Source organism: Mercenaria mercenaria, chromosome 9 (assembly GCF_021730395.1).
Source record: "Mercenaria mercenaria strain notata chromosome 9, MADL_Memer_1, whole genome shotgun sequence".
NCBI lineage: Eukaryota > Metazoa > Mollusca > Bivalvia > Venerida > Veneridae > Mercenaria > Mercenaria mercenaria.
The window spans coordinates 27,563,520-27,585,318 of record NC_069369.1 but is presented as its reverse complement, the minus strand read 5'-3'; the positions used below and the strand labels follow the sequence as shown (position 1 = coordinate 27,585,318).

General features: G+C 35.8%; 1 protein-coding gene across 5 annotated transcripts in view; it reads right to left on the bottom strand.

The window, feature by feature from the left end:
* LOC123546785 (galactocerebrosidase-like) overlaps positions 1-21,799 on the bottom strand; it is a 33,741-nt gene that overhangs the window by 6,359 nt on the left and 5,583 nt on the right. For 2 of the 5 annotated variants that reach the window (XM_045333339.2, XM_053551091.1), the window contains exons 2-15: positions 21,148-21,216; positions 20,230-20,293; positions 18,544-18,632; positions 17,694-17,861; positions 16,899-16,937; positions 14,189-14,328; positions 13,043-13,160; positions 12,502-12,539; positions 8,649-8,773; positions 8,320-8,459; positions 5,434-5,523; positions 3,797-3,886; positions 2,351-2,492; positions 950-1,127 (exon numbers count right to left, since the gene is read on the bottom strand). In XM_045333339.2, coding sequence (XP_045189274.2) covers positions 950-1,127; positions 2,351-2,492; positions 3,797-3,886; positions 5,434-5,523; positions 8,320-8,459; positions 8,649-8,773; positions 12,502-12,539; positions 13,043-13,160; positions 14,189-14,328; positions 16,899-16,937; positions 17,694-17,861; positions 18,544-18,632; positions 20,230-20,293; positions 21,148-21,216 — 1,490 coding nt within the window. Of the gene's footprint in view, positions 1-949; positions 1,128-2,350; positions 2,493-3,796; positions 3,887-5,433; positions 5,524-8,319; positions 8,460-8,648; positions 8,774-12,501; positions 12,540-13,042; positions 13,161-14,027; positions 14,156-14,188; positions 14,329-16,795; positions 16,835-16,898; positions 16,938-17,693; positions 17,862-18,543; positions 18,633-20,229; positions 20,294-21,147; positions 21,217-21,799 lie in introns of all 5 variants that reach the window. The other 3 variants (XM_045333341.2, XM_045333340.2, XM_045333342.2) reach the window with 3 other exon arrangements.

The window sequence follows — 21,799 nt, the reverse complement described above, 5'->3', positions numbered from 1 at the left end:
GATGCAGTACTTTCCATCAATAAATGGTTTTATACTTTCAAGTTTTTAACAGTTTAGTACTTTCTGTCAATTAATGGTTTAGTATTTTCCAACTACATTTGTATTAATGGTTTATTACCTTCCTGCTATTAATGATGTAATTATTTCCAACTATTAATGGTTTAGTACTTTAAACCAATTAACGGTTTAGCACTTTCCAGCTATTATTCATATAATACTTTCCAGCTATTAATGGCTTAGTATTTTCCAGATATTTACTGTTTAGGACCTTTCAAGGAATACCAAGGTACTCCTGAGGGCATTATTTCTGGTACAGACGCACACCTGATGGAACTATTGACCTTCTGCAAGCCAGCTGGATGGCTTCCTCAAGTTAAGAACAGAGCAGGACCTGAACCCATGGAGGTGGAAGGCAAGTGATTCAAAGTCATCAAGTTTAACCACTCAGCCACTTCAGACCCTATGTTCCTTTCAACACAAATATGAATTATTTTGGACTTGCCATACATTTCTTACTTTTTGTCAAAAACAAATAACTGATTTTTTCTAATTTCACACATTCAGAACAAGCTTTAGACAAATGTTTGGCTTTTAACCAACAGAAAGACATACAGTAATTATAAGACAGCGACAGTGGTCCAATGTTCCTCACCTGACCTTTACTGCTTGACATTGGATATATGTATGACACACTGAATCATATATAGTAAGTTACAACTGTGTTAAACTAGATGCCCACAGGCAACATGTCGAGCCCACACTGTGACCTTGAATTTTGAGATAGGAACCTACCCTGGGGTTTGCACATGACACTCCGTCTCATTGAGTTAAACATTCATGCCAGATATAAACAAAATTTCTCAATATGGTGAGTGATTACAATAACTCACCAGAAGCACAAACAGAAGCACTTTGTGTCAAGATGAGCTAAGTACTGAATCAAGCTTACCATTTTTGTGAGCCTATGTAATTCGTTGCAAAATTCAACTTCTCAGCAGCACACCAGTATACAGGAATCTGGGTCACCATTTGTCTCATGACCTTGCCTTGACCTCCACCAAGGTCCTTCACCTCGAAAGACCCAGTTTGCTGAGCAAAGTTAAACGGTTCTTCATGTTCATTATATTCTGTAAAAGAATGAATACAGACTTGTTATAATGGTCAACCTTAGTTTAGTTTATACTGGTTTAATATTTTTGCTCAGTTACAAGGAAGCTTTAATACTGATTTGAATCATTCAACCTCTTTGGTGTGCAAACAAATCATGCAAAGTATATTCATCTTTTGTTTAAATATGTTCAAGCATTCTATTTTCTCACTTACATCTTCACAAGTCTTTCCACCCTTACCAACATCTGTGATTTCTGATTAAACAAATGTGTATTTCAATAAATGGTATTTTATAAAAAGCGGGTCATGATGACCCTGAATCGCTCACCTGCGTATCAATGTTTCAAATGGCAAACTGATGCTAAAATATTAGAAAGTAGATCAGTAGGTAACATTTATGGTCACTGAAAGACAGTTTAAAGACTGGTGTGCAAAACTGTACATGTCATCCAAATTTCAAGGCTGGATCTTAAACTAGAGTGGTCATAAGCAAAAGTTTATGCATGGACACACGGACAACGTAGACCTACTGACCTAGCTTTTTACTGCTGTTAACCCAGTTTCGAACTTGACCTAGATATCATCAAGATGAATATTCAGACCAACTTTCATACAGATCCCATGAAAAATATCGCCTCTAGAGAGGTCACAAGGTTTTTCTATTAATTGACATAGTTTTTGATGGCATGTGACCCAGTTTCAAACTTGATACCCTCAAAGTGAACATTCTGACCAATTTTCATGAAGATCCATTGAAAAATATGGCCTCTAGGGAGGTCACAAGGATTTTCTATTTTTAGACCTACTGACCTAGTTTTGGACCACACATGACCCAGTATCGAACATGACCTAGATATCATCAAGATGAACATTCTGACCAACTTTCATAAAGATCTCATGAAAATGTGACCTCTAGAGTGGTCACAAGCAAAAGTTTATGGACAGATGCACGGACGACAAACGCCTCGCCATCACAAAAGCTTACCTTGTCACTCTGTGACAGGTGAGCTAAAAAGGCAAATCAGTGGCCTTTAACAAAATCATAATCACCTTGCTATAAAATAGAGTTCCACAGAATTATTTTCTTATCACAAATGACTTTACTGCTACAATTTGACAAAAAATCTAAACAATAATGTTTATGCTTCATACTTTTCCCTGAAATAAACAATACACCAGACATACTAAACTCTGAATTACATTAGAAGGACTCAATGAACAAATAGCTTCACTGTCTTACTTTCAAAACCCTCCATGTAAGGCAGTGGAAAGTCTTTGACTGGAGGAGGAGTCTTGTGACTTCCCTTGTTGCCAGTGTTTAACGTTGTCAAGGTGATCACCACATCTACATCTAGGTCAAGTGTAAATGTTCCATTTATAATCTGAAACAAAAATTGTCTACCTAATTTGTTCAACAAGTTTCTTTAGTATGTGCCATACAAACTTTTTCGAATTCATTTGATGTAGAACCCATGTATATTTGCAGTGAATAAAGTCATGCATCCCTTGATTTTAAACAAAACTAGAGCTATCCATAAAGATGATTAACACCGCTTTGATCCAGGGTAAGTAAAATGCTGTGATCATGTTTGACCTTTACTTTGAACTTAATGACCTGGACTGCACACTCTGCATGTCTGCTTGATGAGGTTAAGAACTGTTTTATGAAATTCATTAAAATTCATTTCAGTCATTTTGAGGACATGCAGCGGACACAAATTTGAGCCATGTGATTTTAAACCTCTGTGACCTTGGCAATGGACCTTGTGACTTTGGTTGTGCACTTTGAACATCATCTTGATAAGGTAAATACTTGATGCCTGTTATATGAAAATTTTCAAAGTGGTTAAGAAGATATGCAGTGAACACAAACATTGGGCCTTGAAGTATGACCTTGACCTTGGACCTAGTGACCTTGGTTGTACGTTCTGCATGTCATTCTGATGCGGTTAACAAATGATGCTAGTTTTATGAAACATTTCCAAGCTGTTAAGAGGATATAAGACGATATTGAGCATGATGGACAGATGAATGGACCAACACATGAACATGCATGAATCTAATATAGCCCCTATATACATGTACTTGGTATCTAGGGATATGATCAGCATATTCTCATATTGGGACAGTGGACTTTTCTGTTTGTTAAGTTTAACATCACACATATACAAATATAAGACAAAGGGTGGCAGGCGGCTGTCCAGCTTTTGATTGTGAAGGAAAAACCCAGGTACCTCATTCTTTCATCACAAGTGTGCCCATGGTTAGAATCACTGACCTTCCATAAGCCAGTTGGATGGTGTCCTCACATGAAAGAATTCTACCCTCCAGACAAGGTTTCAAACCCATGTTTGTGATGGGCAAAAGATCTGATGTCAGCAACCTTGACCACTCAGACCTAGGCAGCCTCTTGGGACAAAAGTGGAAGTAACAAAATCAGCAATGGCTCGGATTGTCTTGAATAGTTCATTATGTGTTTTGGTCACTCTGCAATGATTTTGTCTGGAAACGCACTTTGTCAAACCTTGCTATTTAAATCATTACATATTGTTAAGCAGGATGAACTTGTTCCCTACAATTTTCAGGAACAATTTAGTGTCTTTCTTATCTGATAATATGCAACAACATACAATGTTCTTTCTAAATTTGTAATGAAGCTGAGTTAATTTTTAGCATCAGAACTTACCTGTAGTGGTTTTTGTTTCTTGAAGAAAGTAGATGAAGTGTTATCAAACCTCAGTTTACTTTTCCACATCTGTAACACTTTTGTATTAGCCTGCAAACACAAGCATGCACATTAGGTTAAGTGTGACTCACTGGCTGTTTGCATGGCTTCTAATACAGTTTTAAAATAGGTACATAGACATATCATGGCTTTCAGGAAGTTTTTCTGTTTCTGTATGTTACAAAATACTCTGAGGAAAGAAAGCTAACAAGGTCTATCTGCTCCTTTATTTTTACAGACTTAGACTTTTTTCACCCCTAAAACAATAATATCTCTGCTAGTAAGTGACAACCTTCATAAAAAGGACAAAAAATACAACAAAACAAGAGCACCGCCTTGCGGGTGCTGACACTCATCTGATTTTTTTTGTATAATAGAAAAATTGTCTTACCCATGATTTTCTAAGTCCAAAAAGGGCCATAATTCTTGCAAACAGCAGGATGGAGTTATGTTTCTTGATGTACAGAGTCATCTCATGATGGTGAACAAGTGTTGCAAGTTTCAAAGCAAGAGTTTTGATAGTTTAGGAGAAAAGTTTACCTAAACATAAAACTTAACCAATAAATCTGATATTTTCTAAGTCCAAAAGGGGCCATAATTCTTGCAAAAAGCAGGACAGAGTTATGTTTCTTGCTGTACTGGGTCAGCTTATGATGGTGAACAAGTATTGCAAGTTTTAAAGCAATAGCTTTGATAGTTTAGGAGAAAAGATGACCTAAACATAAAACTTAACCAAGAAATCTGATTTACTAAGTCTAAAAGGGGCAATAATTCTTGCAAAAAGCAGGACAGAGTTATGTTTCTTGATGTACAGGGTCAACTTATGATGGTGAACAACAGTTGCAAGTTTCAAAGCAATAGCTCTGATAGTTTAGGAGAAAAGTTGACATAAACATAAAACTTAACCAATAAATCTGATATTTCTAAGTCCAAAAGGGGCCATAATTCTTGCAAAAAGCAGGACAGAGTTATGTTTCTTGATGCACAGGGTCAGCTTATGATGGTGAACAAGTGTTGCAAGTTTTAAAGCAATAGATTTGATAGTTTATGAGAAAAGATGACCTAAACATAAAACTTAACCAAGAAATCTGATTTTTTAAGTCCAAAAGGGGCAATAATTCTTGCAAAAAGCAAAACAGAGTTATGTTTCTGAATGTACAGGGTCAGCTTATGATGGTGAACAACTGTTGCAAGTTTCAAAGCAATAGCTTTGATAGTTTGGGAGAAAAGCTGACCTAAACATAAAACTTAACCAAGAAATCTGATATTTTCAAAGTCCAAAAGGGGCCATAATTCTTGCAAAAAGCAGGATGCAGTTATGTTTCTTGCTGTAAAGGGTCAGCTATTGATGGTGAACAACTGTTGCAAGTTTCAAAACAATAGCTTTTATAGTTTAGGAGAAAAGCTGACCTAAACATAAAACTTAACCAGGCAATGCCGACGCCGATCAAGTGATGACAATAACTCATCATTTTTTTTCAAAAAATCAGATGAGCTAAAAATGCTAAAAGAGTTGCATGGTTTAAGGGATTTGAATAGGAAATATTTCCTTTCTACTATGAATATCTTTTTCAGGTTCAAACAAATGTCATACTTACAAACTGTCCTTTTAGCTGGAATTTCACTGTCTGTTTCTTTACATTATATTTTGGTAATGGTGGCCTGATACACTTTGAATGGTCATGACTCTAAAACATAACAAGAGGACCATGATGGTCCTGAATCGCTCACCTATCACCACATGACCCAGTGCTGAACTGAGTATGTCGTCATTATTTCTATTATTTGACATAGTGACCTAGTTTTTGAGCACATGTGACCTGGATATCATCAAAATAAAAAATTCTGACCAATTTTCATGAAGATCCATTGAAAAGTATGACCTCTAGAGAGGTCACAAGGTTTTTCTATTATTTGACCTAATGACCTAGTTTTTGAAGGCATGTGAACCACTTTTTAACTTGACCTAGATAACATCAAGGTGAACATTCTCACCAAATTTCATGAAGATCTCATGAAAAATATGGCCTCTAGAGAGGTCACAATGTTTTTCTATTTTTTGACCTACTGACCTAGTTTTTGACCGCACATGACCCAGTTTCGAACTTGACCTAGATATCATCAAGCTGAACACTGTCACCAATTTTCATTAAGATCCATTGAGAAATATGGCCTCTAGAGAGGTCACAAGGTTTTTCTATTTCTAGACCTACTGACCTAGTTTATAAAGGCACGTGACCCACTTTTGAACTTGACCTAGATATCATCAAGGTGAACATTCTCACCAATTTTCATGAAGATCTCATGAAAAATATGACCTCTAGAGAGGTCACAAGGTTTTTCTATTTTTCAACCTACTGACCTAGTTTTTGACCGCACGTGGCCCAGTTATGAACTTGACCTAGATATCATCAAGCTGAACACTCTCACCAATTTTCATGAAGATCCAATGAGAAATATGGCCTCTAGAGAGGTCACAAAGTTTTTCTATTTTTAGACCTACTGACCTAGTTTTTGACCCCACGTAATCCAGTTTTGAACTTGACCTAGATATCATTAAGGTGAACATTCTGACCAATTTTCATGAAGATCCATTGAAAAGTATGACCTCTAGAGAGGTCACAAGGTTTTTCTATTATTTGACCTAATGACCTAGTTTTTGAAGGCATGTGAACCACTTTTGAACTTGACCTAGATATCATCAAGGTGAACATTCTCACCAAATTTCATGAAGATCTCATGAAAAATATGGCCTCTAGAGAGGTCACAATGTTTTTCTATTTTTTGACCTACTGACCTAGTTTTTGACCGCACATGAACCAGTTTCGAACTTGACCTAGATATCATCAAGCTGAACACTGTCACCAATTTTCATTAAGATCCATTGAGAAATATGGCCTCTAGAGAGGTCACAAGGTTTTTCTATTTCTAGACCTACTGACCTAGTTTATAAAGGCACGTGACCCACTTTGAACTTGACCTAGATATCATCAAGGTGAACATTCTCACCAATTTTCATGAAGATCTCATGAAAAATATGACCTCTAGAGAGGTCACAAGGTTTTTCTATTTTTCAACCTACTGACCTAGTTTTTGACCGCACGTGACCCAGTTATGAACTTGACCTAGATATCATCAAGCTGAACACTCTCACCAATTTTCATGAAGATCCATTGAGAAATATGGCCTCTAGAGAGGTCACAAAGTTTCTCTATTTTTAGACCTACTGATCTAGTTTTTGACCCCACGTGATCCGGTTTTGAACTTGACCTAGATATCATTAAGGTGAACATTCTGACCAATTTTCATGAAGATCTCATGAAAAATATGGCCTCTAGGGAGGTCACAAGGTTTTCCTATTTTTAGACCTACTGACCTAGTTTTTGACTGCACGTGACCCAGTTTCGAACTTGACCTAGATATCATCAAGATGAACATTCTGACCAACTTTCATAAAGATCCCATGAAAAATGTGACCTCTAGAGTGGTCACAAGCAAAAGTTTATGCACGGACGCACGGACGACGGATGCTGAGTGATCACAAAAGCTCACCTTGTCACAAAGTGATAGGTGAGAAAAAAGGCAAAGGGATATTCACATAATATCTACTGCCAAGTTTGCTTGCTCAAACCCTTATATCCTGAATATTTACTTTTGCTCAAACTTTCCACCTGGTCACACTGAACTTCTCTATAATTATAATACTTCTTCTACAAACAGATTACACCAAGATGAACCGCTAGAACACTAAAACCATACCCGAGATCCAGACAAATCATACCTGTGGTCTAAATGAACCACACCTCTTGTCCAAATGAACCACACCTCTTGTCCAAATGAACCTAACGTCTTGTCCAAATGAACCACACCTCTTGTCCAAATGAACCTAACGTCTTGTCCAAATGAACCACACCTCTTGTCCAAATGAACCACACCTCTTGTCCAAATGAACCACACCTCTTGTTCAATTGAACCACACCTCTTGTCCAAATGAACCTAACCTCTTGTTCAATTGAAACACACCTCTTGTTCAAATGAACCACACCTCTAGCCCAAATGAACCACACCTTTAGCCCAAATGAACCACACCTCTTGTCTAACCATGCACATTATGGTACAGACCTCACCTTTTCTCTTAAACATTTAATATAAATCTCGGTTTTCTCAATCACTCTGCACTTTTAAAACTACTTTAGCTCATTTTCAACTGAGCATGTTTTTCACACCCTGACATGCAATCAGATGGTGGCCATGATTTTCTATAACAATACATGTGATTTTCAACAGCTATACTATTTTCTCTATGAAAAGCTTTAAGGAAAGCATTTACTGAGATTATTAAAGCATGTCTACAAACTTCAATTGTATAAACTGACAGAATGTTCAATGAAGAATGTTTGTTCAATGATTGTGTAGAATTCTCATAATAACATACAGTTGCTTAATAAGATCAGGATATATAATTTTACTTAACATAAATTTACCATTGTTTCTATAATAATAGTGAGATCTTTCCCATCAGGACTTGCAAGAGAAACATAACTTCCTCCAAAAACAAAATGGCCACTGCCATAACCATGACGATAGTACTTCCAGCCAATCTGTGTGAACTGTGTCGTATGAGCTGTTGAAATGTAAACATTTAATAAACACATCAATCTGTAAAGTTCATGACAATTCAATTGTTTTACAATTCTGTCACTTAATTGTATCATTTAAACCTGTAAGAGGAACAAGTGATTTAAAGTCAACTAACTTAACTTCTTGGTTACAAAGGCTCCTCTACAAACAAACAAGTTTAGAAATATTTTACCTCCCAGCCATATAGGACTTTCTACCACATAATGTCCTGACCATGGACTCTCTGCTGTCATCAGTCCATCTCTTGTAAATGGTAGTGTATCATAATAGGCAGCAATCAGGTTCCATGATATTGTTCTGAATATAAATATGCAAGTTCCAAGATATAGTCCTTAATACAAATATGCTTGTTCCAAGATACATGCCTAAGTAACAAGAGCTGTCTGAAAGACAGCGCGCTCAACTTTTCTCAGTACTTGACTCTGAATTAGAGCTTTGCCAGTAAAAACAAGAGCTGTCTCCATAGGATGACACATGCCCCCGATGGCACTTTGAATGAATAGACATTAAAGGGCCTCCTTGACCTTTGACCAACGGACCTGGGTCTCGCGCGCGACACGTCGTCTTACTGTGCCACACATTCATGCGTAGTTATTTTAAAATCCATGCATGAATGACAAAGATATGGACCGGACACGCCCATCAATGCACTATCATGAAATATGACCTTTAAAGTCCAAGTGTGACCTTGACCTTTGAGCTACGGACCTGGATCTTGCGTGCGACACGTCGTCTTACTGTGCCACACATTTATGCGTAGTTACTTGAAAATCCATCCATGGATGACAAAGATATGGACCGGACACGCCCATCAATGCACTATCATGAAATATGACCTTTAACATCTAAGTGTGACCTTGACCTTTGAGCTACGGATCTGGGTCTTGCACGCGACACGTCGTCTTACTGTGGTATACATTCATGCCAAGTTATTTGAAAATTCATCCATGGATGACAAAGATATGGACCGGACACGCCCATCAATGCACTATCATGAAATATGACCTTTAATGTCTAAGTGTGACCTTGACCTTTGAGCTACGGACCTGGGTCTTGCGCGCGACACATCATCTTACTGTGGTACACATTCATGCCAAGTTATTTGAAAATCCATCCATGGATGACAAAGATATGGACTGGACACGAAAATTGCGGACAGACCGACAGACCGTTCAAAAACTATATGCTTCCCTTCAGGGGCATAAAAATTCCAAGTTAAAAAGGGACATAACTCTGTCAAAATTCAAACCAGAGTTATGGGAATTGTGTATCCTAGTGTAGACTTTGATAGTAAATAACTATTTTGAGTTTCATGTCAAAAGCTTTAATAGTAACAGAGATATTTGACTTTATCAAAAACTTTAACCAAGAATTCTAAGTTAAAAAGGGGCATAACGCTGTCAAAATTCAAATCAGAGTTATGGGAATTGTGTCTCCTGGTGTAGACTTTGATATTAAATAATATTTTGAGTTTCAAGTCAAAAGCTTTAATAGTAACAGAGATATTTGACTTTATCAAAAACTTTTAACAAAAAATTCTAAGTTGAAAAGGGGCATAATTCTGTCAAAATTCAAAACAGAGTTATGGGGATTATTTCTCCTGGTGTAGACTTTGATGGTTAATAAGTATTTTAAGTTTCAAGTCAATAGCTTTGATAGTAACAGAGATATTTGACTTTATCAAAAGCTTTAACCAAAAATTTTAAGTTAAAAAGGGGCATAATTCTGTCAAAATTCAAATCAGAGTTATGGGGATTGTTTCTCCTGGTGTAGACTTTGATAGTAAATAGCTATTTTAAGTTTCAAGTCAATACTTTTGATAGTAACAGAGATATTTGACTTTATCAAAAACTTTAACCAACGGCGACGCCGATGCCGGGGCGAGTACAATAGCTCTACTTTTTCTTCGAAAAGTCGAGCTAAAAATACACAAGTTTTATGATTCAGTCCTGATTATAAATATGCCAGTTCCATAATATAGGCTTACACAAAACTAAGCATGTTCCATTATATAGGCCTTAAGGTAGTTCTGCACTTTCAGATCATTTTTTTTTTCTACAATGTAGAATTTGATGAAACCCAGATTATACTTTTCACAGTCATAAATAAACATATGGTCTATAGTATAGTGTAATAAAATGTATACGTCTGTGTGCTTGTTTTTGAGAAGTTTGCCTTTGATTAAAGAGGTTCGCAACTTTGCACATAAAACGCTGATTTTAAGACATTATTTGGTATATTTAACATATCAAACGTTTTAAACATAGCCAATTCAATAAATTTACTCACAGGTACCCATTAATTCATAAAATGATTTTCATTTCCATATACCAAGTTCAGACTTTATTCTACAGTATCCGCATCAGCAACATTACGCCATCACTTCCCGTTTATCAAACATGCAGAACTACCTTAACAAAAATGTGCCCATTCCACAATCTACGTCTTAATAAGTATATACAAATTCCATGATACATGCCTAAAGGAAAGCATGTATGTTATATGCTACAGGACTAAACAGGTACGTGTAAGTTCCATGATGGTAATTTTCTAACATGACTCAATTTGTTTTCCTACTCAACAAAGAATGCTGTAAGTGTAATAATATCATGCAATAAAATCACTGTACGTCACAGTAAATAATCTCTTCTATAAATGAGCCGTGCCATGAAAAAACCAACATAGTGGCTTTGCGACCAGCATGGATCCAGACCAGCCTGCGCATCCGCGCAGTCTGGTCAGGATCCATGCTGTTCGCTTTCAAAGCCTATTTCAATTAGAGAAACCGTTAGCGAACAGCATGGATCCTGACCAGACTGCGCAGATGCGCAGGCTGGTCTGGATCCATGCTGGTTGCAAAGCCACTATGTTGATTTTCTCATGGCATGGCTCAAATAATCTCTTCTATAAATTGATCTTGCATCATTCAGGCAATTCATGAATGAAAATTCTGTCAGTGCATATAGGAAAGCTCACTGATAAATAGTTATGAGAAGTTCAAATGGCGGCACGCTGTAAGGTTTACAACATAAAGAAGTTTACAAATTATTTGGGGGATGTACATGTACCCAAACAAGAGAATTTTTTATTGAATGAAAGCACTATTTGTCAGAAAGCTCTGTCCATCAAATGTGTATCATTACATCACCTGGACTATGTATTCCTGATATATTTCTGATGCATATGAATTGAAATTGATGATTTAATCAAATGATAAAATCAGTTTAGGATATACATTGTAATATGATTAAACTTAAAATATTAGGGTTCATTAGAACATGATCTAAGGTGTGGTTTTATTATTTTCACTTTTGACTCGGGAAAGGTATTTTTTTATCTCTTAGTGGTTTAATCAATTCACTTCCCTATAAAAATTGTTCAAAGATAATAACATAGAGCTTGGTGATCAGTCGAAGAATTTAAAATGTCAATGCTCTCAAAAGTCTGATTTGTAACACTGAACCATGAACATACCGAGGCAACACATTCACAATTATTTACTGATTAATTATTAACCATTTACATAAAGCTTGAATCACACTGCCGCGGATGGGCTTGCGGATGAGTTCCACATAGAATCCATAACATATCCGTAGAACTCCTAACTCATTCGTAAATCATCCGGTGTATCCGTTCAAATATCGGGGGCTACTGTGCGAAGTTTATAAAATGATCAAAATTTTGCCACAAATAATATATCTGTAAGGAATCCGTAATAAATACATAACAACTCCGAAAAGATCGTAAAAGATCTTAAAACATCGTAACAGTCTGGGAGACAGTCACTGTGGTGAAAAAACACAAGCTATTACAGTTTTATTCCGGTTCTACTAAGGTTAATTAATGTTCTGTTACCATTGCATTAGAGATTTATAACGTAATAAATTTGAAAAACCCTATTTTTCTTACACATCCGGAGCAATCCCGTCATAGGAATCTGGAACTCATCCGCAAGCCCATCTGGGGCAGTGTGATTCTAGCTTAAAAGACAACATAATCCACATAACTCAGATAGCTCCACTTACCCAGTGATGTTTCCATTCACAAAGTTCTGATTAAGAATCTGGAAAAGACACCAAAGCATGCACATTAAACTGTAAATTTAAGTTCAAGTTTAATTCTTTTATTGATTTGAATCTTGCTTATATTGAAAATGAGAAAAACCTACTAAACTGGGTTTAAAGAAGTTGCTTTTGTCATATATGGCATGAGTAACCCCTACATGATAAAACAAGACACATACCTGAAAATGGAACCTGGCAGCATCATAGCAACTAACATGAAACATTTATGCAGTCCATTCCACAGTGATTATGTAGTGTATCTTAGAATCTCGGACAATGTACCCCTATGGTTTACTTCAAGTAACAACAAAATTAACAATATTTAAATTCCAAATGGTCAAATTAAGATAATGACACTCAATCTTAATAAAGTTCCACAAATATTGAAAAATAGTAATGTAAAAAATTAAGTTTAGCATCAGTAATCATGTTTTACAACACTACAATAGAATTTCATTCAACCTTTAATGACACAGCACATAAATCATTACAAAACCCTTACCCTAGCCCAGCAACCTCCACCAACAAGATCATTAAAGGTACTGTAATCTTCTGAAGCCCACAGGGGTTTTCCCGTCTGTATTGCTTCCTTTGTGGTAATTGTTCCTGGGTAATGGGACCTGAAAAATAAAGAAATGCATCATCTGTAAATACATCAATATAATGGTGGTCATTCACCAAGTAACAGTTACATGCAAATGAATAAGAAATTGTGAACAGTTTCCAAAGACTAATTCAGTACATCCATGTGTAATACAGTGGCAGACTCTTAAACTGAATGTTATTAGTGCACCATTTGACTGTTCAGTCTCTAAGATCTAATAATGTTGCAAAATGAATAAAACATGTGTCACCCATAAATGGCCTGACAGAACCAAGTGGGTCTATAATTCAGTTTCAGTCTCAAGGTCACTATGCCTTTGACCTTAATCATAGTTATATCCAAAACCAACAGGGGACAATTGCTGACCACAGACCATCATTCTACCAAGTTTGCAGGCCTTAGGTCCAAACTTTCTCCAGTAACTGTTGAAGATCAGTCAAAAAGCACTATTCAGACGATGACCTTTGGACTACTGACTATCAAAATTATAAGGATCATCTGTTTACTACAGGCAATCATCATAAAATGTCTGGAGGCCATAAGCAGTTACTGAACAGACGTTTTCAGTCTCAAGATCACTGTGACCTTGACCTTTGACATACTTACTATAAAAACAATAAGGGTCATTTACTGAAAATAGGCAATTGTTCGATGAAATTTGAAAGTTGAAAGTTGAAAGTCAAAATGGTCTATAGTTCTTGATCAGAAACCATTTTCAGTAACAATGTCACTGAGAACTTGACCTTTGACCTACTGTCACCTACAACAAACCCAGTCACCTAATGACCACAGGTAATCATCCTATCCTTTCTTCAGCAAAAAAATCAATATATGTCAAGTAGCCAGCCATAAGGTACAACTGTTATCTGCGCTTTCTACATACCCTATGATTTCAACAGCTGCTGCTAGTTCTGGGTCCTTCAGTATATCTACAGCTATTTTCCAACTACCATCAGGGGCTACAATAACTACATGCTGTAGTCCTGCATCATCCAACTCTTTCCTTAAAGTCTGCGATAATGAACACATCTAACATGAACATACCCTATATATTCTACAGCAGCTGCCAGTTCCGGGTCTTTAAGGATATCTTCAGAGATCTTCCAGTCCTGGATATGGGGAGCATCTGGAGCAACAATCTTCACATGACCGAGTCCTGCCTTATCTAATTCTTTTCTTAAAGTCTGAAAGCAGTTAACAATAGACTGGTTGGGACTTACTTATGTGCATATTTGTAAATTTTATTTTCACACATGTCATAATAAGTGCCTTAGATCCAAGACAAAAGCACACAACTACTCCAAAAACATTCAGACAAACATGTATACTACATTGTTATTAAGCTTTCACAGTGGTCATATCTCTTTAATTTAATTCCTTCAATGATATATCCAAACAATTAAAAAGAAAAGTCATAGAAGATAATTTTGCTAAATGCATTACAAGGCATTCAAATACCGGTACATAAATGTACATATGACACTAAGTCTCAACCTTTCTAGTATAAGCCAATTACCGATGAAAGGAAATCTAAATACACAGCTTAATACTAGAAATTTCAAGCATATTTAATACAATTCTGTCAGGATATACCTTGTAAACATGCAATGATCTCAGTTAACAATCTGAGGGTCATTCCTGAAATCATGCACAGATAAAAACAACTTTGTTTATAATCACTGACCTTATGAGCTGCAAGTTAAAACAGCTGGAGGACAATTCACATATCTTACTAATATATAAAGTATTCAATTAATACAACATAATTAGATCTATGAAAATAGAAATTTGTACATTGATGAAATACTGTAAAACACTTACTGGTATTTGCAAGAACTTCAACTAATATTTGAAGTTTTTTTTCCTTTGCACATTCAAACATCTTGAGCAAAATATGAAAAGTTCCTAATAGTATAAGTACTGGTATATCCAAATGCATTTCAGATTTCATGTCCCACAACATTGCAAAATCAACATTTGGAGATAAAATAAAACAAAACTAATTAAGAATATTTGTGTGACAAAGTTCCTGCATATTTAAAATGTTTCACAGCAGACTATTTTGCAAATGATACCTACAACCACCACCATGGAAGAAATATACAAATGTATGTTTATACATATAATCTACAGGTTTAATCAGATTAAAATGACTTCCAGACAAGTTTCTATGTAATAATCATTAACCCTCATCATGCTGAACACGACTGATTCTGCCTTTGCGACCAGTGTAGATCATGATCAGCCTGCACATCCGTGCAGTCTGATCATGATATACACTGTTCAGCATTCAGCCTGTATCTTTTTGGTAACCCCTTTTAATACTTAATGGTAGATCTACTGTCCAAATCGAAAGATGGACAAGTTCATTATAGAAATGTAGCATTATAGAAATGCAGCAGGGTAAGGGTTAAACTTTGATACCCTGAAATATAGCTTCTTGGGGAACAGGAAGATATGGTACATGTATTTATATCTCTGATAAAAATTTAAAAGACTTAAATTTCAGATATATTATAAAACTAAAGGCTTGGACAAAAGTTATATTAAAAGCTCCAGGAATATTTACAAACAATACTAAACTTGTATTCTATCTATGAACCCTATCAATTGTTTATACAACCATCATTTAACACTTAACCCTTATTCTGCTAAATTTCTATAATGAACTTGTCCATCTTTCAATTTGGACAGTACCACTTACTGTTAAAAGGGTTGCTTACCAAAAGAAAACTGACTGAATGTTGAACAGTGCAGATCATGATCAGACTGCATGGATGTGCAGGCAGGTCATGATCTACACTGGTCGCAAAGGCAGAATCAATCCTGTCCAGCATGATACGGGTTAACCGTTGCCCAAAAATACAGTCTATATTATACATGTAAGGACTATAAGATAAAAACCTCCTATCACAGAATAATGACTACATGACTATTCACTATTATATATATTGGAAACATGTGTATACCATGTACTTTTAGAACAGGATAAATTCTTTTGCCCACTGATGTAATTTCACAGATATTTTCAAGCATAAATAACACAATTAAGGTAATGAGATCTGATTTTAAAGTTTCACCAACACCTTTATAAGTGTACTGTAAAATCATTTAATTTCATGGGCGTGAAATTTCATGGTTTTGGTCAAAACGAAAATTTCGTGGGGATATGAATTCGTGGATTTCAACTTTTGAACATAAAATGAATGGGAATTTTACTTGTTCGTTGGGATTAAATTTCATGGATTGACTCAACCACGAAATCGATGAAAATTAGTCCCCCACGAATATTAATAATTTCACAGTATCAAACATTGACCAATGGCCAAAAATAGAAGTTTATACAAAATTTCAAACTGTAAAATCATTAGTTTTCATGACACACTAATTTTTGTTGATTTGTGATTGCCTTAGAGCATTGAAAATTAGATACTAAAGAAAAAATAAAATCCATTCCTAACCCAGTTCATTCTCAAAATGTGAAATTAACAAATTTATCTTTAGGCAGGGTGATAGTATTTTTTGCAAAAAACTACGAAATTCTTGCCAAACCCGCAAAATAGTTGCTGGAACTAAGAATTCTTCTGTTTACAAATTTAATGAGTTTATAGCACCGAGAATACATCCTGCTCTAGAGTAAGACATGCTCACCTTTACATACACCTTATCATAATCTTTTTCATTCCAGATCTGAAACAGTGAAATATAGAGAGATAGACAATAGCTCGACTATAAACTACAAGAAACATCCTACCTTGATGTAGACGGCATCATAATGATTCTCATTCCATATCTGAAAATTAACATCCAATCAGCTTATACTCAGATCACTGTTCACTTCAGGGCTCCGGAAATTTTGAAAACTAATTGGTCCGAAACAAAATCACATTTTCGTTTTTCTCCATTTTTACATGACCAATTTTTTTTGTTCTTTCACTTCACAAATTGGTCTGAAAAGTCAAAAATAGGCCAAAAACTGACAAACCGGCAAATGTCCGAAGCCCTGGATCACATGTTCTTTTATTTATTAGCAATACACATACACAGTATAAGAACAGCTCTAATAATCCATGCCTACATACATTTTTTTTCTAACTAGGACAGTTTCTGAGTAATTTAACATCCTCAAATCAACAATCTTTGTGCAATGAAAGTTATTAACATAATTCAGACTACCCAGCTGTGTGGTTCTTGGAGGGTGGAACTGCATACTCACCTGTATGCACTTACATAAAAGCTGTTAAACTACCCACATATCCGTTTTAAAAATAAAAGCTAAATTGTTTCAGTTAAACCTGTCATATGGAAGGACATATATTTTGCAGTGAACCCTTTCTTTTGAATAAGGAAACCATCTTTGTAGCCTTTTGGCTGATAAAATTATGGAGGGGCAAGGAACACCATTTAAGCATCTTTTGAAATTTGCTTAACAGTAAACTTACAAAATGTCTTAGTGGGGAAATAAAATGCAATTCTTTTTAACAGCAAAATCTTCCAGCACTCAGGGATAAGTATTTTCAAACATGGTAACTATGTAAAACATACTAACCCCAATGTAATCCACAGTAACATTATAAAATTTTGCGGCTCCCTTAATCCACTTGATGATGTAGGTAGCAGTAAGAACTGGAAATTGGTATGGATTCCTTTGGCCCATGGGATTCAACCAACCAGGAAAACTCCATGGCAAACCATAGATCTTGATATTAGGATTTCTCTGTAATGTAGCAAAGAGATATATATAAGAGCAGACATGCATGGTTAATGCAACCCAGAAAACTTTAAAAAATATAACATGTCTGAGGAACCAAGATTGAATAGCAATAAATGTCCGGTACAAGTAGTTGTTTGAGATTTACCTTGGACACACAACAGACAATATTTTTGGTGGATTCTATCTTCTGCAAACAACTACATTTTTGCAACAGCAACAAAAAAAAACGGATGTGCACTTGTTTCACAAAGCCAACTATGTATATAGCAAGTTTCTTGAAATACCATGTACTTTTGGAGTGACCAATTGACCCATTTTTTGTCATTATCTTGTATTTTTGGACTATATTTGGCTATTGCAACCACATTTTTGACAAGTAACAAAGAAATGAGTATGCATATTCTCCATATTTCCATCTATCTATAATATAGCAAGTTTCATGAAAAAATATCTTGCACTTTTTATGGTTATAGCAGGATCCCACTTTGCCACTTTTTAGTTGTATTTTCCGACTATTTGTTGCCATAGCAACCGTATTTGTTTGCCACAGCAACAAAATATAAGGATGTGCAAATTCTCTATATTTCCATCCACCTATGTACCAAGCTTCATGGAAAAAAATAATTTCATACTTATATATTTTTGTGAGTGCAGGATCCCACACTGATTAATATATATGACCAACCTTTTTAGCCTCAACCATAAGCCACCATTCATATCCCCTCTGATAGTTCTCATCCAATGCATTGTGCATGTGTGAAGCTTCTGTACCATCTACAACAACATAATAAATGAGCCGCGCCATGAGAAAACCAACATAGTGGGTTTGCGACCAGAATGGATCCAGACCAGCCTGCGCATCCGGGCAGTCTGGTCAGGATCCATGCTGTTCGCTAACAGTTTCTCCAATACCAAAAGGCTTTAAAAGCGAACAGCATGGATCCTGACCAGACTGCGCAGATGCGCAGGCTGGTCTGGATCCATGCTGGTCGCAAACCCACAATGTTGGTTTTCTCATGGCATGGCTCAATTACTTTAAAATCTTGTTATCAGCTGATCGATTTCTCAAGACATCTACTAGTTAGCTGAAGCTATATGTCTAAGCCAAAGACACAATTCACAATAGCCTTGCATGGGCACAAATGTCCATTACAACACTGAAGCAAAAATTACCATTTTATCAAATTTAAAATACTGCATTACTGTTTCATAGGCCACCAGTACTTTTAAAAGAGTCACTTACAACCTACTTCCAATGTCATTATCTTAATAAAAATAATGACAACACAATGGCAATACAACTCTCTTCCTTACAGCTGCCCATAGTATTACAGCTACCTGCACTAGAATTACTAACAACCCCTTGATAAAACTACCATGTACATTATAACATTTACCTGTACTAAATGAATTTCTGACAACAACAAGATAATACTACTAACAGCAAAGTGTTTCTGAAGCCAAGAAAATTCTGTCAAGCAACTAAAAAATTTTCAAAGCAAGCTCAACACTCCCTACCTTTGAAACTTGATGTTTAGTAGACCAGTATTGAAGAAGGTGTCAATAATCACATTGCTTATCAAGAGATACATGCCAGAGGCAAAAACTTACCAATTTCACACAATCTTTTATTTCACCGAAAGACATCTGATCTTTATCCAAAATAAATCCCATATAGAACCCCAGGTGCAAAATTTCACAAGCTGAACAATATTTTTAAAGTATGTGACCTAGAGTCATGAAACTTTATTAAAATGTTACATTTTAAATATTACTTTATGAAGATTCATGACTCCAGGTCAATACTTTTCAAGACACATACAACACAAACTTTTAGACCTTTAATGCATATGTCTGATATAAACTAAAATTTGGCCCTTTTATATGCATGTTTTTGACTGTGCAGGGTCATAACTTTGGGTCTTACTGAATTAAGTCCCAAACAAAACCCCTGGTACAATCCTGTGAAGTTTCATGACTCTATGTCAAATACAAAAATTCAGAGAGATGGACATTTGGATGGAAAAATAAAAACAATGGACAAGGCCAAAGGTAAATCTAAGTGCCCTCCCCATCAATCCTGTCAAAATTGAAAACAGCCGTAGCACAAAAATCATAAATTGTTACTGCAGTAAGATATTTAAGCACATATCAGTCAGGCTATAAATAATGAAACCTTATATTAGTTTACACCTTCTATGATCACACTATAGTACTTATACATGCACTAAGGACATATCACCATGAAACGGAATCTGTTTGGCTACAGACAAAAACATTTGCAGATTTCTGAATCTATGAAGTACATTTCTGAGAAAAATAGGATAGTAAGTAACTGACAAAATGACAATACCAGTTTCTCGATAGTTACCTGTACTCTGGCCATCTCCTCCAATCTCCACTTTCAAAATATGAAGAGAAGCTCCAAAGTTAGGCTGAAAGAAAAAGAAATACAACACTCCTGGGTTACTAATATATACATTTTACACAAGTCAAACCTGTTGTAAATAAACATTTTGTTAATCACTATACTGTAGAATGGTTGCAATGGTTCTATTTTTTCCAATATTGATGAATGATTCACTTTGACTTCAAATTAACCCTCAGCATGCTGGACACGAATGATTCTGCCTTTCAGTCTGATCCTGATCTGCACTGTTCGCCATTCAGTCAGTATCTTTCTGGTAAGCACCCATATTAACAGTTAATGGTACTGTCCAAATTGAAAAATGGACAAGTTCATTACAGAAATTTAGCATGGTAAAGGTTAACAGTGAACATTAATCTGCATCATATTCTAAAACTCATTGACGTTTTTCGTGAATTTTAAGCAAGATCAAAGAAGCTGCAAATCATGAATTCACTAAATAAAGACTACCCTAAAATAACCTAATCTACAGTAGTAGGAATATAAAATGCCTTCAATCCATTCCTACTACTTTTGTGAAGGCAGTTCTTAACAAAGACCAGTCAGAGGGTGTGTTTAATTACTGATTTGAGCCGTGCCATGGGAAAACCAACATAGTGGGTGTGCGACCAGCATGGATCCAGACCAGCCTGCGCATCCGCGCAGTCTGGTCAGGCTCCATGCTGTTCGCTTTTAAAGCCTATTGGAATTGGAGAAACTGTTAGCGAACAGCATGGATCCTGACCAGACTGCGCGGATGCGCAGGCTGGTCTGGATCCATGCTGGTCGCACACCCACTATGTTGGTTTTCCCATGGCACGGCTCATTTTTATTTCTTGAAAGCTTCCTTATAGTTACTTATGATTTGAAAAATTAATGTACCTTAAACAAGTAGTCAAGTATTTCACTCCGCTGTGGTTCTGGATAGTTTATCAACAGCTTGGAGGTTGCCTGAAAGAAAGATTGATTATCAATATTGCCTGTATAAATATGTCCTGAATTCGAAATAAGAAATTATTCATATGTAAACTTTGCACAATAACACATGTTGCTGATGAATAGTTACACAATTCATGTTATTATATTTACAATATGTTGCAGCAAAAAGAAAAAACAATTTGTGAGACAGATTTCTCCCTTTTTGAATACACACAAGGAGAACTTAAAACAGGAATACTGACAGTACCTATAACCATGTAAATATAGAATCATGTATTCTGACCATAAGCTGTCTATTTGTCAAGATTATATACACCCCCTCCACCACCCATACACAAACACACACACTTATACAATGGGAAATACCTAAATTGTATATTATGAATTTGAAGAAAGTATGAAGAAAAACATTCTATATATCTATGACACTATTACCATTACTATGTATAATAAAAGCTGTGGGTGAGGCAGTTCTCATATTTTAGGGATCTGGGACTGATTTTGGATGGATCCTACCTTTAGTTTGTCTTGATGTGCAAAACTTAAAATATTTACAAAATAAGTAAATTTGCCAGAAAACTGTAATTTATTCAGG